This window comes from Rhizomucor pusillus (assembly GCF_041956525.1).
Source record: "Rhizomucor pusillus strain CBS 183.67 unplaced genomic scaffold VTP01scaffold_3, whole genome shotgun sequence".
In the NCBI taxonomy this organism is placed as follows: domain Eukaryota; kingdom Fungi; phylum Mucoromycota; class Mucoromycetes; order Mucorales; family Lichtheimiaceae; genus Rhizomucor; species Rhizomucor pusillus.
In genome coordinates this window covers 493,521-519,596 of record NW_027192145.1, presented here as the reverse complement: position 1 = coordinate 519,596, position 26,076 = coordinate 493,521, and the positions used below count along the sequence as shown (strand labels likewise).

Below are 26,076 nucleotides of genomic sequence, written 5' to 3'. Positions count from 1 at the left end.
AGGCAATGCAATGCAGGTCCGCGGCCCAATTGACGGGTTCGCTTGCCCTTAAACACGTTGCACGCTTTTAAGCTCGAAGACGATGGATGATCGGTACACGCCTTATGGACGCCCCCATTCGCCTTACGAAGACGGAAGAGCGGCGCGAAGAGGTCACGGTGGATTGACCATGAACGTTACAATGAGTCCATCGGATGCACACGCCTTGTCAAACCTCGTCACCATTGCTCCCGGCCAACTTGATCCTAAAGATCATTATATACTCGTGAATGGCAACTTTGTATTCACCGTCAGGTAGCCTTCTCAAACAGACAGTTCAAGCAAAAAGATTGGATATTGATGCTCTACGCTTTTTAACAGAGCAGACAACACTATGCAGAAGGGCCTTCTTGGCACGACTAATATGCAACGACGTTGGGCACAGTTCTCGCTCAATCAAGAAGTTTCTGTCGAGCCTTATGATCCCTTCTCTGAGGGTGTTGATATCTATCTCTCGCTGCTAAAGGTCGAGATTGGGTTCCTGAGAAAAACTGCTCAGATCACGGATGACTTTGATACAGAAACGATGGCAAAGGCTTTTTCTTTGGTATGTAGAATTCTAGGCTCATAATAACGTTGATATATACAAATAGGTACTAATATGCTTCTCCAGACATTCCACAATCAGATATTTACTGTTGGGCAGATGTTGGCATTTGAGTTTCAAGGAGTAAACTTGGCCTGTAGAATCCTGGATCTCGAAGTGGTCGAGCTAGAAACTCTCCGAAGAGGTTCAAAGGGAGAAATTGATGCACGAACTGAATATGCAGCATCAAAAGCTCAACGTGGCGTTCTTATGCATCAGACAGCCATCGAGTTTACAAAATCCAGCGAATCGACCATCCGACTCAAGGGCGCCAAGCGAGCGTAAGGATTCCATATCAAGTTTAATACCAAGCACCAAATAATACTTACATTTGACAGAACACAAGCTAAAGCACTGATCCGTGCTGACTTCAAGTTTGAAGACCTCGGTATTGGCGGTCTGGATGCAGAGTTCAGCGCTATTTTCCGAAGAGCATTCGCATCTCGTATCTTCCCACCATCCATAGTAGAGAAACTTGGCGTCCAGCATGTAAAAGGTCTGCTGCTCTATGGTCCACCCGGTACAGGCAAAACGCTGATGGCTCGGCAAATCGGCAAGATGCTGAATGCACGAGAGCCAAAGGTTGTGAGCGGCCCTGAAGTTTTGAGCAAATTTGTCGGCCAGAGTGAAGAGAATGTCCGTAAGTTATTTGCAGATGCTGAGGCTGAATACAAGGCCAAAGGCGAAGAATCAAGTCTGCACATTATCATCTTTGACGAATTGGATGCTATCTGCAAGCAGCGTGGAAGTCGTGGTGATAGCACTGGTGTCGGCGACTCTGTCGTCAATCAGTTATTGGCAAAAGTATGCAATAGACGGCAAAGTTCGAGGCGATATTGCTCGGTTCACTGACTGTTGACATGTAGATGGATGGTGTAGATCAGCTCAATAATATTTTGATCATTGGTATGACCAACCGAAAGGATATGATTGACGAAGCTCTGCTTCGTCCAGGTAAGTTGCTTTGATACAAATAACTGTGGTCGAGTGTATCAACGTTTATCCTTCAATAGGCCGTTTGGAAGTGCACATGGAAATTGGTCTCCCTGACGAGAAAGGTCGTCTGCAAATTCTCAAGATTCATACTTCTAAGGTACATGGTGAGCTAATTACCAGCTCTGTCAACCATGTTCTCTTATAACGAAATGTAGATGCGAGAAAACAATATTCTAGACTCGGATGTCTCTCTTGAGGAATTGGCAGATTTGACAAAGAACTACAGCGGTGCTGAAATATCCGGTGTAGTGAAAGCAGCATCATCCTATGCATTTACACGTCACACAAAGGTATGTGTGTTCTTTAGACAATAACTGTGCAGAGTATTGATGACATGGACCAGGTCGGAACGGTTGCAGGCGTTGCTGCAGATGTAGAGAACATGAAAGTGAACATGGACGATTTTTTGGCAGCCCTTCAGGAAGTCCCGCCAGCCTTTGGTGTTTCTGAAACCGAGTTGCAACAATGCGTTCAAAACCATATCATTCCATTCGCTCCTAACATCGAGGTAACTTTAGTCTCTAAAAGTATTGTAGCTGTGTATCTAAAGAGATTCATCGTTCCGAACAGCAAATCTTAGCGGATGGAAAATTATATGTTGACCAAGTGCGTCAATCCTCCCGCACGCCGCTTGTCAGTATTCTGTTGCATGGTCCGGCTGGTAGCGGTAAAACTGCGCTGGCTGCCACCATCGCCATGGAGAGCGAATTTCCTTTCATCAAGCTTATCAGTCCGGATACCATGGTTGGCATGACCGAGTCGGCTAAAGTTGCAGAAATCAACAAGGTAAACTCGCCTGCTTAATTAATTTACGAGATAGTCAATAATGATACAATGCACTATAGGTGTTCAACGATTCATACAAATCGCCTTTGAGCGTCATTGTTATTGATAACATCGAGCGTTTGGTTGGTAAGTTTTGTCGCTGCAAAAACCATCTCTTGTAGGGAAGCACTAATAGATTACAGATTGGGTGCCTATCGGACCTCGATTCTCAAACACTGTGTTGCAAGCTTTGCTAGTCTTGACCAAGAGAAAGCCACCAAAGGTAATTTGCCTCAGTAAAAGCGGCGTTATATATGTTTCTAATAGTCGATACTAGGACCGCCGATTGCTCGTTATTGGAACCACTACAGAAAGAAAGGTCCTGGAACAGATGGACATGACAGATGCTTTCAACTCTGAGATATATGTTCCCACAATTACCTCTCTAGAAGGTGTCGATATTGTGTTGCAGGTAAGAGAACAGGAAGTTACCTATGTTATCACATCAATAACTGACGATCTGCTTTGAAGCAATTGGGTCTTTTCACAGATGCCGAACGCAAGAGAACCTTGTCTCTTCTTAGCCAAGCAGGAATGGAAAATAAGCTTACTATCGGTATTAAAAAGCTTCTCATGATCATAGAAATGGCTAGACAAGACGCTGACAAGATTGAGAAATTTGTCAATACCCTCATTTCGTTGTAACCATTGTCTGTCTCTGTTGTAACAATACATTCAAATGAATGAAGGAATGAATGAATATACTATGGAATATGATATCTCCATGAGCCTCTCTCTTACTAGGAATTACATAAAGTTTCAAAATATTGTCATGTTTGGTAATTGAATGGCTGGTCTTATGTATCTCTATCCTTACGTAAGATTCTAGCTATTGAAACACATCTGCAGAGATATGGTATATACTGGAGAAAGGCCTGATTTCCTTCCTAGCAGCTTAATGAAAGTAATGACATTGTAAGGGATTAGCGCTCATGCTAATTTCTTCCCTGTGAAAACAGTTATGAGCGGTTGAGCCTTTGATTCCTAATTTTATTAGCAACCAACATGATTTATAAGGATAAAGAAAAGATAATTTCAATGTACATTGCAGTATATCGACACTATTAAGCTGGATATTCATTAATTTCTCCCATGCGTTACGACTCCATATTTGTTTGTTTTTCTGTCTTCCAGGAAACATAATCATCAAATAAAACAGGCCCTATAGACAAACGTTAGAATATGTTACTGACTAGCTCTCTCAGATAGGGAACACGCGTACATGAAGAAGTATGGTCATAAGTGGAGAGGTCGGGAGGCAAAGAACAGAAAAAGTCCAGTAGACTTGACCATTGATCTATGCAACAGTTGGTTTTGAACTTGGTCTCACTATGTATACCATCTTCGTACCTTTGTTGATAACTTTTACTGGTTTTTCCGTCTATAAATAATCCCACGTCAGTAGTCCTGCAGCATGGAAAGGATAAAAGAATGATGATATTTACCTGGAGAAACTCAATGAATGATAAAATATCTGGGTATCTGGAGTTGTTGAGCAGCACTTGCCACATAGCAATAGCCACCTATTTTGAAAAATACAAGTCCTTAGAAAGCATACAAGATCTTCAAGAAGAGAAATTCCGTACATCAACGTCCATGCTTTTCTGTCCTGGCGATTTTCCGTATCCGAATGCAAACTGATATAATTTTTTGAATGTTTGTTCGTCTTGTAATGAGCGTTCCAGTGTCGGAAGGATATTTCGTAACTTTTCTGGTGTGTCGACGCTGGAAAGGAGATAAGCTTATTTAGCAAAATTTCGATAAACGACGCACATGTTTTGGACGTACTTCATATCTTTCATTCCATGGATCCATTCCTCCTTTGCAAAGTACCCTAAATTCGCAAGAAGATAAATAAAAATAGTTGAAGATATTTCAGTGCATGCGATCAGATTCCTACCCATCCGATTAGCGTTCATTTTCCAGGCTATAAGGATAGGATAGATCTGAAAAGAGTGAAGTTGGTAAAAATGTTTTACAGTATGATTCCTAGTAATACGTACGCTATCTAATGGTACTTGAATCTCTTCAAAGAAAGCTTGACAGCCCTCTGGAGAAATGATCTCTGGATCGTCTGGATCGCAGTGTCGTTTGAACCATTCGATTACCAGATCAGACTGAATTGCAGGTGTTACACAAACTGCTTTGCAATGTCATTTGGAGGTTGTTATTGATTCCTAACCTGCGACGCTCGTGCCTTTGTAGACGCATTTGTACTGTTACGCGTGAGGAATAAGACAAGGACGAATCAAAAGTATGCAAGGATCTGTACCTTGACTTGGATCTCTGGGTCGTTGCACTCGTCTTTTTCTTGTCTACTCGAGACCGTTTTGCTGCGCCGTCTATCGTCTGACTCTTTCTTTTGGGAGGCATTACGAGCTTGCTGACTTGCCCGGTTGCAGATCTTCAATGTCAACAGCTTGAACGTAAAAAGCATGCATTTTTTTCGAGTTCGACTTCTGGGCCGTCGGAACGTCAACCCAATTTGGCAAGTCGCGAATACTTTAAGAGATCCCTCCATAATGGTTCTACATAGCAACAGATTGATGGAGCTTTCCAATGTAATATATATACATATATAGTTTAAAGGAAAGAGATTGCGGAAAACTACGCAGATTTTTTGACTATTCGTTGACTCTCATTGAACGGATGAATAGTCATATCTCTTATTATTGTTGTTGACGATAGAATCATATCCACGAGAAATGGTGATCTCCATCAGATACAGGTCCATTGCAAACCAGTAGCAAAGTTCGACAAGAATTAACGCTATTCACGTGTACGAAGCTTGTTCATCTAAGCAAGTTGTGGAAGAGTTTATTCCTTACAGCGAAGACATGTAAACCTTTGATTCCCATTACTTGAAGGTTGAGACAGAAAAAAAAAAAAAAATGGCAGCCTGCACTCTGTAGGGATAGTTAATTCTTTTCTGTTTTCTTGCTCAATGCCCTGACATAGTTTCTGTGTTATGCTCTTTTTGTCATCCAATTACCTACCATTAACTTTGATATCCTCAGGACAATCGGGATACTTCTATGCACCTTGACATGATTATCACCGTGCTAATGAATACAATAATTCAACACCAATTATTAGGAAATAACTCTATAGAGGAACAGTAAGCATCATTGTAAAGTATTTTCTCAATTCTGTAAGACTGTTGATGAAGGTGATAAACTTCAAAACCAGTAGATAGTTGTCCGCCGAAGAAGAATAATTATTGTCCAGAATAGGTTGATATCAGAAAAATGTCCGCTAGCCGTTGATTGTTGTCAGGATCACCTCTACATAAAAACGATATTCCTCCTGGCTTCTTACCTATATTATTGTCTCGTAGCTATCTTCGAATTTACATCCATCTATTCGTTTGCCATGTCAACTCCTGCAAGCTCTTCAACAGAGATTTCAAGCACTACCCGAGTGGATATCATCGAGAGAGTGCAAGAGCGTCTGGAAAACAGCCGCATGTTTGTTAGCAGTGGTGTCGATACCGTCATGTCACCTATACTTTATGGCAAGAATCCTCAGGGACTAGATACCTTTCTTCGTTTTGTGGAAAACTCGCACCTCGTTTCTGATGAAACCATGTGCCAATTCCTTGGTGCTGTAGTTGATCCCAACGGGCACGTAGAAAGAGCAACCCAATTTTACGTACGATCAGTCAAGTTCACTTGTGCGGAAGCACGCCAGATAATGCGCGTTTACTGCGACCCGTACTACGACAGGCCATATGCATCCTCATTTCTGGACTCGCTGGCGGAAATTCCGGAAGAATCACCTGTATATATGCGGTATGCTGGCTGCACACATGCAAGCACGCCAACCCAACGAACAATCGATGACTGGAACTACCGAAGTCCGAGACGGCTCACGAACGTTTGCAAGGTTATCAAAGACATGTTTCCACGAAGACTCTTCAATGTCTTTAATCTTCAGGCCTTGCAAGTCTCCGACCACGAGTTCGACTATCAGCGAAAGGTCGATGAGATCGAGCAAGTCTTGATACATATCCTGGGACGAAATAGACTGCTCAACAGCCAACCTGGTGATAGCTTGCATTATAATTTCACTGTTGCTCCTCAAGACCGTCTCCACATCGATCTACCTGAGGCTAAATCAAATCTTGTACAAAACAGCTCGTCTGGCCACCAAGAAGTAGCTGACAAACGCACCAAATATCTCTCAGTATTCGATGAATACAAGCCCGAACTCCTCAACATAATGGAAGAAGCAATTGTAGCACAGTTGACAGACGAACATATCCCCCAAGCGACCAAAGTGCTGATTCCTTCCAATGATATCTTTGTAGAAGGATTCACACCAATTTCCATATTCTCGGACCATATCACATTCGAAGCATTCTCGATGCTACGAAGCGTCTTCGACGGTTCCGCCACCGGACACCACATTACGAATCTAATTAACCAGGCCCTTGGGACCGAGCTTTCACCGGCCAGACTATCCTTTGCTGATCTATGGCCCATGGCTTGTCAGTATATCGAATTCGACATGCATGGCAAATTCATGGGCCGCTATTATAAGGTGATTAAACCTCTCATTGTACCAGCGATCTCGTTTGACGCTGCGGCGGTAGCAGTATCCAACTTCCACGGGTGGTAAGTTTTAATGAAAGCAGTCTCCCGTTTCTACACGTAGACCTTGAACTTGCTAATAAACATTACTTCAAGCCTGTCACTAGGTCCTGACGAATATAAGCAAATCATAGGCGATTTAAGAATTATCAATTACGAGTCTGATTTTGACTATTCGTCTCCTAACGACGCAGCTCCAAACGCAACATGCTGGGCTGTCTGTATTGTGCGTTACCACCCAGCGTTTTTGCGCTCTACCGCGGTCGACCCGGCTCTTGTGCACCTATTTTACCTTGTATGGCTGAGGACCCTGGTGGCTGTAGAGTGCGCTCTCCAGCTACTGAAGGCGGACAAGAGTGCACAGACTCCTGGTACCCTGGAATTTGCGGAAAGATTGGACGAGTATACGCTACAGAAAGAAGCCAGCATCGAGCTCGATGCAAGGTTGAAAGATGCAAGACAGCAAGTTATAGAGCTACTTAAATGGAATGCGACAGGTAACTGCAAAGTGACCAAGACGATACAATGCTGTCAGGCGCATCAGATATTGAACTTTATATATCGTATTAGGCCGGTTGGAGAATTCATGCATTCGCGGGATCGTGCCGGGCGGCCGTCTAACGAGCGAGTCTGCAAAAGAGACTAGCCTGATAGCAAGATCGCGCTACGGCGTCATCCAGGGTCCACCAAACTCTCCAGCAAGAGAGCAGCAATGTAACGAACTTGTTCGGTCAAACTGCTATGCTTTTCAATGCTGTCCTAGTTACCGAAACGACCAAAGCAAATGGAGAAGGTGGTTCTGCAACCTGGACGAGGATAAGGAAATCTTGCAAGCGGTACGCCACCAGGCGTAAGTAGAAGGAGTAGAAATAAGCATTCCTGATGTGCGACCTTCCACGATGTACACCTTTTCCCAAAAGTAATGTCGCATTTTGTGAAATTTTATAATACATTTATACACCAAAACGACAAATTGCAGCGACATTAATTTTTGGAAAAGGTGTACTACCTCTTGCGTCAATGCCAACCTCCGGCAGGCTACGACCATAACGACAAGACTTGGCTGCTTGATGCCACAAACGGCAAGGAGCGCTGAGTCAACGTGCGAAACAGATGCGAAATAGCCCAAAATTCATTGCAGCACAGAAGACGCGTAAACGAACGCACTGGAAAAAAATTCGAGAAGAAAATGCGGTGGAGTTTTTCAGCATGGTACCCATCCGCATAAGGTCACGCAGAGCCGGAATTTACGCCCGAATTCCTGGAGAAGACGAGCCGAGATATGACCAGAATGGTTTATATATCTCACCAGCCATCAAGCAAGAGGAATGCTTTATAGACTTTGATCCCAAAGTCGATCCGCATGGTCTCGTATTTAAGGATAAAGACTCGCAGCAGGTTTTGTGGGACACGGACAACAATGTGGTCAGGATATCCGACTGGTACCTTCTTGCGACTTCTCGCGATGTGTACTTTGAGCTCTTTGCGACCAGTTATAGCGGCGCAAGCAGCGTTGAAAAGGTCTTTTGATCCCATGCAACTACTTTACAAAATGTGGAAATGATACGCAGAAAAAAGCAGTATTACTGTTTACACACAGTCGGGATTTGACGATAACATGCTGTTGGAAAGATTGCTTCGATCCATGTACAACGAGGCTACCGAATTCGAAATTTTATATTTCGAAGAACATTCAAAGGATAAAAGTCTGTAGGTAGATTTGCATGTATCTTTGCAGATTAATATACTGACGTGACAATCTCTGGTCGTGTACAGTTAGCGAAGCGAATTCCAAGTCTAGATAGCCGCATACAAAGAAGAGGCAAAAATACAAGAAGCAGACGATAGTGATCTAATTTCCAAAGTATGAGGATACACAGCAAGGTCCATCTACAGCGCCGGCCGCTTCACCTATGGATACAGCATCGACTTCCGCCTCAGTCCGTTCCCCAATGAGCCTCGTATCATCGCAGGGACCCGAAGAAGAGCAAGCCGAAGCGGGGCCGTCAGCGCCTCCAAAGAGGCAAAAGAGAACAAAAGGAAGGACGGGACAGTATTCTGTGAAAAAAGATGCTTTGTACCTGGAATGGTGGGAGATTTACCATCCAAACCAAGGCGATACCGCTTATTCGAAACATCCCGACCACGAAGATTTGGTGCAAGAATTTGAGCAAGTGTTTTCAAGGCATGAAGGAGAACAAGAGACAATAGAAGATATAGCGGCATGGAGAAACATCTTCAAAGACGGTAAAACCAATGCCATTGAACCAATGCTCAAGAGATATGGGTGGAAGACTGAAAGCATCCATCTACCGATAAGTCAAGGCGGTGGACGATATTTAAAGTGGACTTCTACGAGAAACTTTGCAAACCGTCTTCAAGGCGCTTGAGCTTTTTCCACTCTGTTTCATTTTCCGTTGTCGTCGCTTGCTTGCCTTTTGTTTTTCACTCCATTTACTCTCTGTTTGATATTATTCTTCTCTTTTTCTTTGTCTGTACTTTCAATTTGAACGATCTTCTCCACAGTGATCTTTACAATCAATATAATATTCATACAATTTCGCAGATAATATTCGAACTTACATTGTGTGCGTTGCTTTTTATCGTTATGGAAGACAGTTGGTCAATCATCGTAATTAGATTTGTCTTATCACGACGCTAGCGTATCTTTGGAAATTTACGTAAAAGTATACTTTGATTTGCCTTGCGATAGCGTGGTATATATTTGCGTAAATTTATTGATACAGCAAGAAATTAAATATCAACCTTCAATGAAGGGGTTCAGTCTTTTTCTGATCTGATCAGATATTCCTATACATCTGTAGACAGTGCTCATCCAATTTTTTCCTCTTTATCTTCCACGATATTAACTATGCTCATCGTACATTTTACGCCGAGTGAAAAGAGAGTATTGACACACTGGCCTTTCTTTGGTCTATGTTTTCCTACTCCAAGCTACCAAGGGTCGGTACATTGTTATCAGCGTTCAATAGCTGCATACAACATTCTACAGCCACCAAGGTTCTCACCCAGACAAAGTAGAATAATTGTACAAGAACCAGCAGATCAGCAGCTCTGGGTCGCAGGAAGGCTGGGTGACAATCCACAATAGAGATAGACGAATAGTCAAAATCAGAGTCGTAATTGGTAATTCTCATATCGCCTATAATTTGCTTGTATTCGTCAGGACCTACCGATAAGCCTTTAGAAATATTTATTAGCAAGCCCAAGGTCTACATGAGGAAAGGGGAGATGGTTTTCATTAGAACTTATCACCCGTGAAATTGGACAGAGCTGCCGTCGCAGCATCGAATGAGATCGTTGGTATAATCAATCGCTTTATAACCTTGTAAAATCGGACCATAAGCTTGGTATACAAATCGATTTCAATATATTGACCAGCTGCTGGCCACAGATTAGCAAAGGATAGTCTGGCCGGTGAAAGCTCGATCCCAAGGGCTTGGTTAATTACATTGATAATGTGGTGTCCGGTGGCGGAACCGTCGAATGCGCTTCGTAGCATTGAGAATTCTTCAAATGTGCTGTTGTCTGAGAAGACGGAAATTGGAGTGAAACCTTGTACAAATATATCATTGCTAGTAACAAGTACTTCAGCCGCTCGGAGGATGTGCTCATTTGTGAACTGTACTGCAATTGCCTCTCCTTCTACGGTGTGTAGTTCAGTCTTGTATTCATTGAATATTGAGATGGTATCGGCACGTTTGGCAGCTATCTCTTGGTGACCAGACGAGCTGGTTCGCATTATACGATTTAGTCTCGGGTAGATCGACATGATTTTGGTCTTGAGGAGCAGCGGTAAAACTGTAATGTAAACAACCGCCGGGTTGTCTGTTGAGCAGTCTATTTCGTTGTAGGACATGTATCAGGATTTGCTCCATTTCATCAACCTTGCACTGATAGTCGAAATCATTGTATGATATGTGCAAAGTCTGTGGGTTAAACCCATTAAATACTCTTCCATGAAACATGTCTTTGATAACATTGCAAGCGTTCGTGAGCCGTCTCGGGATTCGATCGTTCCAGTCGTCGATTGCTCGCTGTGTTGGTGTGCTTACATGCGTGCGGTAGCCGACGTAACGCAAATATCAGGGAATTCTTTCAGCGTCCAGAAACGAGAATGCAAATCGCTTGTCGTAGTATGAGTCGCAGTAAGCCCGCATTATCTGGTGTGCTTCCGTACAAGTGAATTTGATTGATTATATATAAAACTGGGTTGCATTTTCTAGGCGCCTGTTGCGGCAAAACACAGTATCGAGAATTTGGCACATGGTTTCATCAATAATGAGGTGCCAGTTTTCAACAACCCGAAGAAAAGTATTCAGTCCCTGAGCATCCCTTATCAGAAAGTATAGGTGACATGATGGTATCGACGCCGCTTTTCAGAAAGATGCGACTGTTTTAAAGACGTTCCTGTACTCTCTACGATATCTACTCCGGTAGTATTTGAAGTCTCGGCTGAAGAACTTGCGAAAGTTGACATGGCATTTCAAGAACAGCTTTGCAGAAGAGCAAGTCGGTGCGCGTAAGTCCAAGAAAATATGAGACTATAGCATAGGTAAAGAGCCTGATAACTCCCTCGATTGCAAACTCATACCTTAAAGACGGTAGAAAAATAAAAATGATGTAGAGAAAACAAAGACATTGGATGGAAAGAGAGAGCAGTGTATTTGTCGAGAGCAGTATGAAAAAGTATTTGTAATTCGCGAATAGATCATCTAACGAGAGAGCGAGCAAAGAAAGTGGAGGGAGGGCGGGTACGATCATTTGATCCACTGGACTCTCGGATACTGCGGTCTCCGCCAAAAGAACCATTTCCATTAGCACATATCATTTATATGCGATTAGACTTCCCCTTTATAATCATATATCCGTAGAAGAGGTCATTCATATCGTTATGTCCAACGATAGACAATCGGGCTACCGTCTCTGTAGCCGATCAACCGACGTCCTTTAAAACTATTCCATCCTACAGGACAGAGGATCGCCCTTGAGAAATCTACGGACACCCAGAATATCTAAGGCGTCCCAATCTCTGGTTATCATCCAGGATTCCTCTCGTCATTCAGGAGGGGACTATCTCCCAAGACATCATGTAGACATATAGACTGCTAGCGGAGGAAACACATCCGAGATTATAGCGACGCTGCACGTCCTCCAGAACTGAAAACCAGTATAAATATCTCCATAGACAAAAGAATAAATCGACACCTAACACCTCCGTCACTCGTGGTTTCTTCTATGGATCTCTCTTCGTGGTTCTCTCCGTGGGTGTGACGCAAAAGGATAGCGTTACGACAGTGGTGGCAGAAGGTTAGCCTTGCAAGACATCAAGCAGATGTCGTGCACAGACTTCAAGCATTTCCTTTTTTAATTGCTCCAAGACCTTTCCTTTTTGTATGTATTGTCCTCTTTATATTTTTAGTGTTCGTAAAAGGTATAATTACCTGACAAAAAACTAGAGAATAAAGACACTTAACTACCTCATATCTTCGTGGTCTTTTCTCTGTGGGTTCGTAACGCATTACGACACCGAGATGGAAAAATATAAAGAGAATGGGAAATAAAAAGAACGACTCCTATGGGACTCGAACCCACAATCTTTCGATCCGAAGTCGAATGCCTTATCCATTAGGCCAAGGAGCCCAGATCGTTGTTTTAAGCAATGGACTTAACATCTTAACGTAAAACTATAAATTTTTTGCAAAATCTGATTGGCATGGACCCCATGCCTGGGCGTGGGCAGTGAGCATGTTAGTGCTCTTTGCCGACCTTCTTCGCCAATCTTGCTAATCTTGTGAATTTCTCCTCCCAAATAATTTTCGTTTACCCTTGAGATAACTCCCCACGGTTTGTATGGATCATAGGCATCTGTTCGGTGTGTTTTGTATTTCTTCTCTTCTATTTTGTGTCTCTGTGCGCGGACGTGGCTTGCCTTTTTAGGCGGCGACTTATCAAATTTTGTCTTATGCCACGACCCTTCGAAGAATAAACGGGAGGTCTTTGCACCAGAAGAATACGTTCAAGTAGAAAAGGAGTGTAGCTCAACGTGGCTACGTTTTTGCCAACAAAAAACAGAAGGATTTGTATTTGTGTATGCTGTATCCGCTAGTGACAATCACTAGTCGCACCCACGTACATAATCCCTGGCTATGACATTCTAGTCATTAGGACTCAGTACAAAGGACTTCCAATCTATGGTGGCATTGCCGAGAGCGGGATCAGTAACTTATATCGCGTGCGGCACACTCAGAATTCGAGTATGAACATGGAGTATTGTTGCAATCGTAATAAAATTTTAATTCAGTCTCACTGGATATCTTTGACCGACTTTCCTCTGCTATTTTTCCTCTATAACACGCGATTCTACAGTGTAACTCGAATTAGCGACACGGACGCACATCAGCACAGCAAACAGCTGCAAGCTAAAGAAAAGCAAAATCTCAAGTATCATACGTGACAGATTTCTGTATGTCGAATGCCTTATGGCAGTATGGAACGACAACAACAGCATTAGCCATAAGAACAAAGGATGACGAGTGTTGGGATCATGGTATATTGTAAAGTGTTAGCTTTTCTATCGAGAAGCCACCGTGTATTATGTTTTATATACTCTACAAGGGTGTTTCCCTCGCTCTTCGGGAGCACGCGCCAATGCGTTGCGATTGTTCAGGCCTCCCTGGCCATCGGCATTGTCGGTGGAGCTTCTCCAATTTTTAAAAACTTGTTAGTCTTATTTGTTTTTTCTTGTCTGACTTGGAGAGCAGTATATTTCTGGATATATTGTGTTCCCTGATTTTATAGCAGAAGGAAAACATATTTTGGTTTTCCGTTGTTATAGGGATGGTCAATGTCGTGTCTGACAGACTGAATTCCAATAGCAACGGAGTAATCGCGTGCTTGACAGGAATTTGAAAACGGTGAAATCAACGGAATTTAGAAAACAAGAATGTCACTTCTGCATTCTAACAGAGAATAGCGTCAAGGACAGTATTGTAAGACATAGTGTATCCTTGATGGTCAATCATCCAACCCACATCCTAAATTCCAATACAACCGGAATCCACGACTTGTTGTCCGTTTTCTATTGTTTGATCTCTATCCATATATCACAGCTTTTTAATTCTGAAAAGTAAAAGTCTGAGATGTTGATCCAATTACGATTTAACCGATATTTCTTCTTGATACTCTTCTGCTTGTGGTTCTATTCCAGCAGTATATACCAGACATGACAGATGGATCATTCTTAGGATAAGAATCTTTGGAGAGGAAAGCAAGAAAGTGCAACATATAATTAACCATGGGAAAGGAATCGAGATGGGAGATATACAATGATATTGGAATATGCGGAAAGAGTGGTTGAGTGTACTATACAAAATGAAGGGAGTGTCGACCTGAATGCAAGTTTAAAAGATGCCAGAGACCACGTCGTAGAGCTACTTAAGTGGAATGTGATAGGTAACTGCAAAGTGGCCAATACGATATCGCAAAAGGCCGGTTGGACAAGGCATGCCTCCGCGGGATTTACCGTGCGACCGTCTAACGACCGAGTCTGCAAAGGAGACTAGCATGATAGCAAGATCGCACTACGGTGCTACCCAGGGTCCACCGAACTCTCCAGCAAGAGAGCAGCAATGCTACGAATTTATTTGGGCAAATTACTATGCTTTTCGATGCTGCCCTAGCTACAGAAATGACCAAAGCAAATGGAGCAGATGGTTCTGCGACCTAGACGAGAATAAGGAAAACCTGAAAGCTGTGCGGCTGCAGATGCAAGTAGAGGATGTAGCAATATGCATTCCTGATGTGCGACCTTCCACGATATACTACCTCTTGCATCAATGCCAACCTCCGGCGGGCTACGACCATAACGACAAGACTTGGCTGCTTGATGCCACAAACGGCAAGGAGCGCTGAATCAAGGCACGAAACAGATGCGAAATAGCCCAAAATTCATTGCAGCACGAAAGACACACTGGTGAAGAAAGTGCGGTGGAGTTTTTCTCCATGTATTCATCCGCATGAAATCAACAGAGTCTGAATTCCTGGAGAAGACGAGCCGAGATACGATCAGAAAGGTTTATATATCCCACCAGCCATCAAGCAAGAAGAGTGCTTTCTAGACTTTGATCCTCAAGTTGATCCGCGCGCATCGTCTTGTATCCAAGGATAAATACACCCAGCAGCTTTTGCGGGACACGGACCACCATGTGGTCATGATGTGTCCTCTCGAAGTGTATATTTTGAGCTATTTACAAACATTCCGGAAGCCAATAGATTACTGTTACGACTGGTTACAGCGGAACTAGCAGCTCTTAAAGGCAATTTAATCAAATCAGACTGCTATGTAGGATGTGGCAGCACTACTCAAACGAACGAAGCACCTCGTCTATGCACAGACCCAGGATTCGACGATAGTATGCTACTCGAAAAATTGCTCCGGTCAATGTGTAATGAGGCTACAAATTTCGAAATCTTAACATTTCGAAGAACATTTACAAGATAAGAACCTGCAAGTAAACCAAGCCGTATCTTTGCAGATGGATATATCGGCGTGACAATCTCTGGTCACATACAGTACATTAGCGAAGCGGATTCAAAGCTTAGATAGCCGCATATAAACAAAGAAGAAGCAAAAGTACAAGCAGACAGTAGTGATCGAATTTCCTAGATACGAGAATACATCTACAAGTGCGCCTCCATCTACTCCATCGGCTGCTTCACCTATAAATACAGTACCAAGCCGCAGCTACTCTTTGCCTTCTATCCGCTCACCGATGAGCATATCATCGTGACAGGGAGTTCGAGAACAAGTAGGTCCGTCGGAACCACGAGAGAGACATAGATCAAAAGGGAAAAAGGGCCAGTACTCTGTGCAAGATATCTTGTTCCTTGAATGATGGGAGACGTATCATCCAGAACAGGTTGCTGCGGCATGCTCAAATCATCCGGAATACCCAAACTCGTCGACGAGTTTGAAGACATCTTCTCCGGACCTGAACAGGATGCAGATATACAAGAAGATATTACAGCATGGAGAAGCATTTTTCGAGATAGCAAGGCGAATAATATCTCGCCTATTTTGAGGAAGTATGGCTGGAAAACCGAAAGCAAGCATTTACCAAAAGTCAAGGTGAAGGACAATACTTGAAATGGACGTCCATAACGACCTTTGCAAACTGGCCGCGGATTTAATCTTTCCCATCCCTTTCTTATTTTCCTCTGTGCTTGCTTTTGTGTCGGGTTGTCTATCACTCCCTTTTGCTCCATTCTCCATTCTATTTGTTTTTCTTCAAGTTCAATGATCTGCTCCACATTTGTCTTGGCTCATACAGGTCCGCATGATATTCGAACTTGTATGCTATGCTAAATTGGAAAATGTATACATTAATCAGTTAATAAGAGGTTGCCACCGATAAGACCAATCCATTTCATCCAAGAGCGACGCAGCAGACAGGATGAATTTCATCTTGCGACAAGGTCGCAAAATTTCCTCCTTTCCTAGCCAAGGATATCATGTCCAACCCTTCCAGAGAAGAATTGGAGCGCATGCGGATCGCCATGGAAGGCGAATCGGCCTGGGATCGCATGAAGCGCAAGTCGCGAGAGGAGCCGCTTGTACCCGCAGGCAAGCTTGTCGTGTTTTTAGGATTTTGGTACATAACTTTAACATGTAGTTTGGCAGGCGTGGCCTTGACGTGCTTTGCATTGATTGCAGCCACGGTTGGTCTCAAGACAGGTAACCGTGCCTATGCAAACAACATGTTTCGACTCCGTGGTATGTATAATGAATTCTTGGATACTCAAGAAGTGATACTAAGTATGCAACGTGCATATACCAGTTGCCGCGCAGGGTTTCACGGTGCTGGCGATGGTTGGCGGTTCGCTATATTACTCGTACAAAGAAAAGGAAAAAGCAAAATCATCATCGCAGTAATACATGTGCTCTTGCTTCAGCACGTTCCGTCTCTGTTCTCCATACCGCATTTAAACATATCACAAGGATAGATTGGGTCACCTTGCAACATTTTAAAGAACCAACGGGTTGCTGTTGTTTCTGTCATTGTATTATAGGTTTCCCGGTAAACCTAATTTGTCATTAGAAAGAATGATTTACTCCAGGAGCGCTCGAATGACCTTGCCTGTAAGCGCATCTATATCATGCCAAAGAACGTGGAGTCTAAAACTTTCTTGGACATATTTCCCATCTGTTCTCAAGCATGATCTTTAAAAGCTTCCGGAAATCTGTGTGCTGTCAGTCGAGTCTAAAACCTTTTTGACATGTATTTCCAATGTGTCATCTTTTGATCCATGGTTGTTTCGTTCATTCCGATAGTTTTCCCGTTGTTCGTGGAATCTTGCAACAACTTTATTTGGGGCGCTTTGGAATTACCAAGGTACATCCCTGCGGGGATATCTGTGCTTATTTACTTGTATCCTAGCATGAATTCAATCATGGCCTTGTCGGGTGCCCAACCCCGCGTTGCCGTGCGCATGCCTGCAGTAAGGCCGTAAAATCCGATCATGTGTGAAAATTTGAAGAGTACAGTCGCACGAACTCAAGCAACCTTAATCCGCAAACACTATATATATGTACTTTTTTTTTTTCAAGCTCTACTCCCTCTACCTTTCTGCATTTTTCTTTTTCTTTTCGGTTCAATTGTCTGCTACTTGCGCAAAAGTCAAGCATCCATCTTCTTGTCCCTTCCACGTTTATTGTTCACTCTGCAGGCCTTAGGTCATGACTCACAAACCGACTGTCGGTATTATTGGTGCAGGGTACGTGTTTTCAACAACTGCTTGCTTCCTGTAAATCGTGCTTACAAGGCCGCGTTGCGGACCCTATAGATTTAGTGGCATATGCGCCGCTGTGCAGCTCAAGAAACAGCTTGGTATTACAGCACAAATCTTTGAAGCTTCAGATGATATTGGCGGGACCTGGTATCACAACAAGTATCCCAACTGTGCGTGCGACGTTCCGTCACACCTGTACTCCCTTAGCTTTGAGCTAAATCCATGTAAGCGCCAACAACGTATAAAAAGTTTGCGTGATTATAGCACTGATATTCCCTCTCTCTCTTCCTTGTCCTTTGCGCCAGCTTGGTCCCAACGATACAGCTCACAGCAGGAGATTCACGAGTATCTAAAGGGCGTCGCGGAAAAATATGATATCTACAGTCAAACGAGCCTCAACTCCAAAGTTGTCCAGGCTACATGGATAGAAAACAACCGTCAATGGCGACTGGATGTTACAGACAGCAGAGATGAGGCTAACTCCGCTACCGTGTATTTTGATATCATGCAAGTATACACACTGGCTGCGTATACTGAATGGACAGCTCTGGATCGTCTAACCTTTTCGTTACTCTAGATTTGTGAGTGTCGGATCGCTCCGTGTCGCGCGTATACCAAGGGAGTTCGAGAGTTTTGACGGGCCTATCGTGCACACGGCCTACTGGGACTCGAACATGGACTTTACAGATAAACGAGTTGCGGTTATTGGCAGCGGTGCTAGTGCCGTCCAGACGATCCCTGCCCTTGCCAAGGTCACAAAAACCTTGTATAGCTACCAGCGCACACCAGCCTGGATTGTCATGCGCAAACAGCGTCACTATTCAGATTTTGCAAAGTCCGTATTTAAATGGGTGCCTTTTGCTGCTAGGCTATATCGGCTATGGATATTCTTACAGGCAAGTCAATGCAGGACAATGAATAGCCAGTCAGTTCACATGGGATTCGTCTTTTCTAGCTGGAAATGCTGTATATTCTTTTTGGATATGCCCAAACGTTCCTTGGCAAGCTTGCACGCAACGGATTAGCCGCGGAAATGCGTAACCGTATCGAGAAGCAGGGACGCGCAGAATTGGTGCCTCTCCTGATACCCGACTATCCACCTGGCTGCAAACGTTTGATAGTCTCTGAGAACTACTTGGAGGCGCTCTGCCAAGAAAATATAGTAGTTGAAAGGAGCCCCATCAAGCAAATCAAGGGTCGCACCATCCTCACTGAGGACGGCAAAGAAAATGAATTCGATATTTTGTGTCTTGCTACAGGATTCGATGTTCAAGGCTTTTTGGGTCAGCTACAAGGTATGTTCTTTATAACATCATACAGAAACATGCAAATTTATAATGTGTATACATGGTGGCGTTCGAGTGCGCTTGGTTATTTGTACTCGCCTGTTTTGCACGTGAATATGCACTCATCTCTAATTCTATCTAGTCGTTGGCAAAAACGGTCAATCACTCAATGAACTTTGGCGCGACAAATTCCCAGAGACTTACAAGTCGGTGCTTATCAATGGCTACCCCAACCTGTTCATGATCCTCGGACCTAGCAGCTTGCTAGGTCACAACTCGGTCGTAATCATGACAGAGTGGCAAGTATATCAAAATAAAATAGATAAAACATCCAGATTTCAGTTCATTATTTTAACAGAGCATCCATCTAGCCAAGTCAATTACGCTGTTCAGTGCATTAGAAACATGATCAAGCGAGATATTGCTGCAATCGAACCAACAAAGGAAGCGCAGGAAGCATTTGTACGTGACCTCAAGCAGCGCTTTGAAGGAACAACTTGGAAGGGTGGTTGTAGCTCTTGGTATCTGAATTCCCAGGGCGAAGTAACAGCTCTTTGGTCTAGTACTGTCATCCAATTCTGGTGGTTGCTCCGCAAAGCCCCCCGTTTTCAAGACTTTACACTCTATGAACGTCCCTAGAAAAGTTGATAGGTTTCTACAGAAAGAATCAAAATCGTACACAGATATGAAATTAAAAGCGAACAGTTTCATACTCATACACCCAAGTAGAAATTAACGTTGTTTATTGATCCATAGATTCATGGCGACGGCAGTTGAATATTCGCAAAACTGGAGCCTCCTGGTATGCGCGGTTGCAGCCCTAATGCTACAGGCTGATACATTAAGTCACTGATCAAGTATATTTTGCAGCATGTTAATGGAATCTTCTGGCAGTAATGAATATAGCGGGAGTTACAAATAAGCATGTGTCAATATATCATTATCGTAGATGCATGGTACCCGCTCTCATCAGTAACCTGATATTGATTTTGCTCTCTTTGCTTTAGATTTCATGTTACTCTTCAAAAGATAAATAGTATTGCTTTGGCTTCATCCCTTGTAGTAAAATGCTCGCTGCCAATGAAATCACTTGTCGCGAGAGAAAAGCTCGAGATAAACATAGGACAAGTATAGAACTTTTTGAGGCTCGTTGTAAAGTTTGAACACATTTCTGTATAGAACTAGCTCTCATATGTTATGGACTGCTTTGGAATGGCAAAAAATGCCTGCATACAGCAGGAAAGATTAATACCATGAGAGAAACGGATCTTACGGTTCCTCCTATATTCCTCCAACTATTATTATGCCAATGGTAACTGCACTAACGGCACAATATTCGGGCATCCAACTAGACAAAAACTTATGGCTCCCGTAATTGAACTTGGCAACGAAAGCGTCGCAAGCGTGATCAAGTCCTGCAACTTGTATTACACTGTCAAGTAATATCTATGATAGCAATACTTGGCAACATGCAACAGGAATCGTACTTGCCAGCACTGTCATAGACCCAGCTCCTTTTAAATGTCTGCATAATCAATGTAGCACACGCCGATGCAGGACTCGAGATCTTCAAATCCAATAACTCTAGCTATGCGAATTCACAACAAATATATGTTTTAATACAGCATTGATGTTTAAATGAAAACAAGGAGCCAGGTATGAAGCTAGCTAATTTATTTCTTGGAGGCCTTCTGGGCAGCCTTGGTGACCTTGCCAGACTTATCAACCTTCTCGACAGCCTTGATGACACCGACAGCGACGGTCTGACGCATGTCACGGACGGCGAAACGGCCAAGAGGAGGATATTCAGTATAGGCTTCAACGCACATGGGCTTGGTAGGAATCATCTTGACAATTGCGGAGTCGCCACTCTTAACAGCTTTCGGGCTGTCCTCAAGTTTCTTACTATTTTTTCGAAAGCAAAGCAAGGTAAGTAAACAAATGTAAACGATCCAAGAGGTACAGGAAGGTTAAAGAAGTGAGTAGCCATGACAATGTCAGGTAACCATGGCAATTTCGAGACTTTAACCTCCGACCTCCAAATTTTTCAACTTACCCAGAACGACGGTCAATCTTCTCAAGAAGCTCAGCGAACTTGCATGCAATGTGAGCAGTGTGACAATCCAAGACAGGAGAGTAACCAGCGGAGATCTGACCAGGGTGGTTCAAGACAATGACCTGAGCAGTGAAGGAAGCGGATTCCTTGGCGGGGTCGTTCTTGGAGTCAGAGCAGACGTTACCACGGCGGATATCCTTGACGGAAACGTTCTTGACGTTGAAACCAACGTTGTCACCGGGAACACCCTCAGCGAGCTGTTCGTGGTGCATTTCGACGGACTTGACTTCGGTGGTCACGTTGGCAGGAGCAAAGGTGACGACCATACCAGCCTTGATGGTACCAGTTTCGACACGGCCGACAGGTACGGTACCGATACCACCAATCTTGTAGACATCCTGGAGAGGAAGACGGAGGGGCTTGTCAACAGGACGGACGGGGGGATCAATGTTGTCGATGGCTTCCAACAAGGTCTTGCCGGTCTTGTTACCAGCCTTGGTTTCCTTGGTCCATCCCTTGAACCAGGGCATGTTGGGGGATTCCTCCAACATGTTGTCACCGTTCCAGCCGGAGATGGGGACAAAGGGAACAGCCTTGGGGTTGTAACCAATCTTCTTGATGAAGGTGGAGACTTCCTTAACAATTTCGTTGTAACGAGCCTCAGAGTACTTGGTGGAGTCCATCTTGTTGATGGCGACGATAAGCTGACGGACACCAAGGGTGAAGGCGAGCAAAGCGTGTTCACGGGTCTGACCATCCTTGGAGATACCAGCTTCGAATTCACCAGTACCGGCGGCAATAATCAAGATACCACAGTCAGCCTGGGAAGTACCAGTAATCATGTTCTTGATAAAGTCTCTGTGACCAGGGGCATCAATGACGGTAACGTGGTACTTGGGGGTTTCGAACTTCCAGAGGGCAATGTCGATGGTGATACCACGCTCACGTTCGGCCTTGAGCTTGTCAAGAACCCAGGCGTACTTGAAGGAACCCTTACCGAGTTCGGCGGCTTCCTTCTCGAACTTTTCAATGGTACGCTTGTCAATACCACCGCACTTGTAGATCAAGTGGCCAGTGGTGGTGGACTTGCCCTGCTGGAGTATTAGCATTCAGTTGGCATTTGCAACATTCGTCCAACACTTACGGAATCGACGTGACCAATAACGACGACGTTAACGTGAGTCTTCTCCTTACCCATGACGATACTTGGCTAAAAAATCAATCTTGAATGAGCAATTCTGCATCTTCAGTCCATTCTCGATGTCTATATCGATGGATGGATAATGATGGATGGACGATGATGGATGGACGTAGACTCTCACCTTATCGAGTAGATTATCGAGTAGAAAAGAATCCGATAACTTACTGTGAACCTTGGAGCAAAGTGACCCCAAAGAAACTCCAAGCCACACTACTGCCGCTATATACCCCCACTTACCCGTAGTTTCCGTATGCTTTGCACAGTCTTTTAATCTTTGAAATGTAAGCGGCTCTATCTCTAATAATAACTGGGATGGCCCAAGTTGTTGATAGCACTGGGTTGTCCGCTGTAAGTTCTTTCAAGCTGAAGCCACCAGAAACCATTCAGTGCCTTATGCTGCAACTTTTTTAATGCTTGAATCTTGATCCGATAGCAATAAGAGCAATATTATTTATATAATGACAAATATGGTTGTACTATCAGTCAACGAGGATGACATCTCTAAAATTGCCAGCATCCTTTTCAGGCTTTTTCATAGATAACATGCGCCAATGCTCTTGCAATGCCTACGGGTAGGTGGAGTGTCCCGAAATTATATGAAAATTAGTTGGATGTCCGTATCAATACCCTTGCGCGGAAAGGTAAGTGCACTGTAATAATATCTTCCTACCACTATATTTTTATATCAATGGGTACTGATCGGAGGTGTCCATTGAAAAGTATTTTTGCCCAATAAAAACTCCAATCCTCTCTCAAAACCAATGGAACGGCTTCTAGCCGTCTGAAGATTAATATAATGCAAATGACAAAGGTCACTTTATAATGGGCTTCGCCTCGAAAGAGGATGTCACCATAGATCGACACTTCGAATTTGCGGCCATGAGATGGTAATTTGTAATGAACGTTTCGATCCACATATGGTTAAATAGATCCTATTTTTATTTCATATCATTGAACTAGACCAAGGAAACTATACATATGAAAGGTTTTGATGTATATTGGATGAGGAAAAGATGCATAAACTACAGTTCTCGTACTGTCCACTAATAATAGACACTTCGAGAAACCCGGCGGACTAGCCAACTTTGATCATCCGTATCTCCAAAATTACTCATGATATCAATCTCAAATTAATTCTGAATATTGTTCACATGTCAAAGAGTATACTAAAAAGCATTTGCAGATGATTTTTCATTGGGGAGATATGTGGGCTCAAAAGTGTCCATTAATGGACACTTTCCCTGATTAGTACCCTTTAAGGAAGGAAAAGAGAATCAATATTTATGCAGAGGCTGTACATTCATTCTCCTGACATAACTGAACTTGCTCTTGAATATGCCATGTTGGCCTGCAAAGATAGATGGCCTTAATCTTCTAGTAATGAGTAAATATCCAAAAAGAATATGTGGAACGCGAAGCAGATGATGCTTTGCAAGGGTATCTGCATCATGTCTGCATCAGATCCAAACTCACAACAAGGAGGTATATTAATTTGACGCACAACCCAAGTTTCCTTCGGGAGGAGCATTGTGCGCGGTCCTAGTTCCTGTATGGCGTCATTCAGGTATCGTTCGCGTGGAGGATAAAACTCCTTTGCATATTCAGCTTGCTGCGTCGAGAGGCAACAATTTTTTGACGTTACAGTTTCTCAGATACCCGTCCATGCCTGCAACAGACAAGGTCTCGCTGCCTGGTAGACCCGTTTTACGGGAACGACGAAAACAAGTGAGCTATGCAGAGAGCGATGCAGAAAGTGATAGTAGCGGCAGTGCAAACGTGAGCGGTTCAGACGACAGCGATCAATACGAGTACGACGAAGATAGTAAATCAGACAATGCCAATTCGCACGAGCCCGAGAATCCTCTGGCATTATTAGCAAAACTCAAAGCACGCAGACGCAAACGGACCTTGCAACTAGCAGCTCCTTCAAGCAAGAAACAAAAGATCAAGCGTGTGATCACACCGAGATCTATCAAACGGCAAGTCCGAGTTGTTTGTTTTCGATACACTTTTTGCTAACGTAAACGCTCATTTCCAGTCTCAATGCTGTTAATACTATAACGCCACTGAAAAGTCGAGCAGTAGACTTGTCACGGCCCATGACCAACTTTGAACGTGCTAGAGAGCGTCTTCATGTCTCAGCTGTACCCGACTCGCTGCCATGCCGAGAAGAAGAATTTGCAGAAATATACGAGTTACTACGAAATGACATTGAAGGCGGCACAGGAACATGCATATGTAAGCGATAGTCTCCAACATGTATCATAGAGAGTTTATATTAAGATCCATCTATCAGACATATCTGGTGTTCCAGGTACCGGCAAGACTGCTACTGTCCACGAAGTTATACGGCATCTGCAGCACGATGCAGAAAACGAGGTGAATAGTAAACTTGCAATCACGAGTAAAATCGTGACTGACAACTATTCAATTACTACCAGGAACTGCCTCCGTTCGACTTTGTAGAGATCAACGGTATGAAGGTGACCGATCCAAATCAGGCGTACAGCATATTGTGGGAGTGTCTCAATAAGCAAAGCACAAATGATCGTCCTAAACGCGTTACCTCAGCGCACGCATTGCAACTGTTAGAAAGCAGATTCAGCTCCAAAAACGCAAATCAAAGGACAACGTATGTAGACCCTGTGGCAAAAAAAAGAAACTTGGAAATTCTGACTAGACTCCCCACAGCGTTGTCTTGATGGATGAATTGGACCTGATGGTCACGAAAAAACAGACAGTTATGTACAATTTTTTCGAATGGCCCAATCGTCCTGATTCTCGGCTTATTGTCGTTGCTATTGCAAACACGATGGACTTGCCTGAACGAATACTTACCAACAAGGTTTCCAGCCGGATGGGTAAGATAGATACATTGCCATTGAGATTCAACGACATATTTTAACGCGGTAGTCGTTTCAAAGGTCTCAGACGAATTAATTTCCAACCATATACGTACGAGCAGCTTGGCGAAATTGTCAGATCTCGTCTTGAGGGTATAGACGCATTTGATCTGGAAGCCATTAGTTACGCAGCACGCAAAGTGAGCGCCGTCAGTGGAGATGCACGTCGCGCACTGGATATTTGTCGACGAGCGGTCGAAATTGTCGAAGAACGACAAGGTGCCAAAAGCCATGTTACTATCCACATTATCACTGAAGCTATTAAAGAAATGCTTTCTTCGCCTTCCGTCGCATTCATCCAGTCTTGCTCATTGCATCAGAAACTGTTCCTAGTTTCTGTGTTACATTGTATCCGACGGACAGGATTGGGCGACGTCGAATTTGGTGATGTTGTACTGGCACACATGCAGACTTGCAAATGGCATCACATTGAAGCACCAATGACGAGCGATCTCATGCGCGTATGCGAGTCTCTCGGTCAAGCACGTGCACTGGTTATTGAAGACGGCCGGATGGATTTATCTATGCGCATGTCTCTCAATCTCCTAGAGCAAGACATCATTGTCGCCTGTAAAGATGATCGCATTGTTGGTCGGTTATTGGCCAATATATCATAGAAACAATCCATTTCAGTATTTGGTCAATGTACTTTGTAGATAACTTTTTAAATCTTTAATACAAAATTGCTTATAAACATTCCTTGATTTTTTGCTTCCTTTAGTCTCCAAACTCTATAAAATGACAAAATGCAAATGCTGTAAAAGATTTCTTTTCGTTTCT

At 43.5% G+C, this 26,076-nt stretch overlaps 11 protein-coding genes and 1 non-coding gene across 12 annotated transcripts; 8 read left to right on the top strand and 4 right to left on the bottom strand.

The window, feature by feature from the left end:
* Window positions 1–82: 82 nt before the first annotated feature.
* Window positions 83–3,091, top strand: VTP01DRAFT_6389 (uncharacterized protein; the record flags this gene model as incomplete). Its single annotated transcript, XM_069385284.1, has 13 exons — window positions 83–294; window positions 361–586; window positions 653–906; window positions 964–1,429; window positions 1,492–1,579; window positions 1,639–1,718; window positions 1,777–1,911; window positions 1,965–2,129; window positions 2,192–2,407; window positions 2,467–2,533; window positions 2,590–2,669; window positions 2,724–2,858; window positions 2,918–3,091. The coding sequence occupies 13 exons, from the start codon at window positions 83–85 to the stop codon at window positions 3,089–3,091; spliced, it is 2,298 nt and encodes a 765-aa protein (XP_069242762.1).
* Window positions 3,092–3,543: 452 nt separating this feature from the next.
* Window positions 3,544–4,819, bottom strand: VTP01DRAFT_6388 (uncharacterized protein; the record flags this gene model as incomplete). The annotated part of the gene is made up of 10 exons (XM_069385283.1): window positions 3,544–3,608; window positions 3,669–3,743; window positions 3,797–3,827; window positions 3,892–3,969; window positions 4,033–4,171; window positions 4,235–4,280; window positions 4,347–4,392; window positions 4,450–4,563; window positions 4,629–4,662; window positions 4,719–4,819. 10 exons carry the CDS (start codon window positions 4,817–4,819, stop codon window positions 3,544–3,546), a joined length of 729 nt encoding a protein of 242 aa, XP_069242761.1.
* Window positions 4,820–5,818: 999 nt separating this feature from the next.
* VTP01DRAFT_6387 (uncharacterized protein) lies at window positions 5,819–8,134 on the top strand (the record flags this gene model as incomplete). The annotated part of the gene is made up of 4 exons (XM_069385282.1): window positions 5,819–7,062; window positions 7,135–7,535; window positions 7,609–7,874; window positions 8,039–8,134. 4 exons carry the CDS (start codon window positions 5,819–5,821, stop codon window positions 8,132–8,134), a joined length of 2,007 nt encoding a protein of 668 aa, XP_069242760.1.
* A 113-nt stretch (window positions 8,135–8,247) lies between these two features.
* On the top strand, window positions 8,248–9,428 carry VTP01DRAFT_6386 (uncharacterized protein; the record flags this gene model as incomplete). Its single annotated transcript, XM_069385281.1, has 4 exons — window positions 8,248–8,559; window positions 8,639–8,748; window positions 8,824–8,833; window positions 8,904–9,428. 4 exons carry the CDS (start codon window positions 8,248–8,250, stop codon window positions 9,426–9,428), a joined length of 957 nt encoding a protein of 318 aa, XP_069242759.1.
* Window positions 9,429–9,983: 555 nt separating this feature from the next.
* VTP01DRAFT_6385 (uncharacterized protein) lies at window positions 9,984–10,918 on the bottom strand (the record flags this gene model as incomplete). Its single annotated transcript, XM_069385280.1, has 2 exons — window positions 9,984–10,240; window positions 10,315–10,918. The coding sequence occupies 2 exons, from the start codon at window positions 10,916–10,918 to the stop codon at window positions 9,984–9,986; spliced, it is 861 nt and encodes a 286-aa protein (XP_069242758.1).
* Window positions 10,919–12,629: 1,711 nt separating this feature from the next.
* Window positions 12,630–12,702, bottom strand: VTP01DRAFT_t16. Its single transcript has one exon. It is a non-coding gene; the product is annotated as a tRNA-Arg (tRNA).
* Window positions 12,703–14,565: 1,863 nt separating this feature from the next.
* Window positions 14,566–14,973, top strand: VTP01DRAFT_6384 (uncharacterized protein; the record flags this gene model as incomplete). Its single annotated transcript, XM_069385279.1, has 1 exon — window positions 14,566–14,973. One exon carries the CDS (start codon window positions 14,566–14,568, stop codon window positions 14,971–14,973), a length of 408 nt encoding a protein of 135 aa, XP_069242757.1.
* Window positions 14,974–15,952: 979 nt separating this feature from the next.
* On the top strand, window positions 15,953–16,207 carry VTP01DRAFT_6383 (uncharacterized protein; the record flags this gene model as incomplete). The annotated part of the gene is made up of 1 exon (XM_069385278.1): window positions 15,953–16,207. One exon carries the CDS (start codon window positions 15,953–15,955, stop codon window positions 16,205–16,207), a length of 255 nt encoding a protein of 84 aa, XP_069242756.1.
* A 365-nt stretch (window positions 16,208–16,572) lies between these two features.
* VTP01DRAFT_6382 (uncharacterized protein) lies at window positions 16,573–16,993 on the top strand (the record flags this gene model as incomplete). Its single annotated transcript, XM_069385277.1, has 3 exons — window positions 16,573–16,684; window positions 16,742–16,834; window positions 16,899–16,993. 3 exons carry the CDS (start codon window positions 16,573–16,575, stop codon window positions 16,991–16,993), a joined length of 300 nt encoding a protein of 99 aa, XP_069242755.1.
* An 804-nt stretch (window positions 16,994–17,797) lies between these two features.
* On the top strand, window positions 17,798–19,775 carry VTP01DRAFT_6381 (uncharacterized protein; the record flags this gene model as incomplete). The annotated part of the gene is made up of 7 exons (XM_069385276.1): window positions 17,798–17,835; window positions 17,905–18,074; window positions 18,156–18,357; window positions 18,428–18,746; window positions 18,806–19,145; window positions 19,279–19,435; window positions 19,508–19,775. 7 exons carry the CDS (start codon window positions 17,798–17,800, stop codon window positions 19,773–19,775), a joined length of 1,494 nt encoding a protein of 497 aa, XP_069242754.1.
* A 1,034-nt stretch (window positions 19,776–20,809) lies between these two features.
* On the bottom strand, window positions 20,810–22,776 carry VTP01DRAFT_6380 (uncharacterized protein; the record flags this gene model as incomplete). Its single annotated transcript, XM_069385275.1, has 5 exons — window positions 20,810–21,041; window positions 21,193–22,283; window positions 22,337–22,402; window positions 22,515–22,557; window positions 22,631–22,776. 5 exons carry the CDS (start codon window positions 22,774–22,776, stop codon window positions 20,810–20,812), a joined length of 1,578 nt encoding a protein of 525 aa, XP_069242753.1.
* A 1,279-nt stretch (window positions 22,777–24,055) lies between these two features.
* VTP01DRAFT_6379 (uncharacterized protein) lies at window positions 24,056–25,913 on the top strand (the record flags this gene model as incomplete). Its single annotated transcript, XM_069385273.1, has 6 exons — window positions 24,056–24,372; window positions 24,432–24,631; window positions 24,690–24,772; window positions 24,835–25,025; window positions 25,085–25,254; window positions 25,318–25,913. 6 exons carry the CDS (start codon window positions 24,056–24,058, stop codon window positions 25,911–25,913), a joined length of 1,557 nt encoding a protein of 518 aa, XP_069242752.1.
* Window positions 25,914–26,076: the final 163 nt, after the last annotated feature.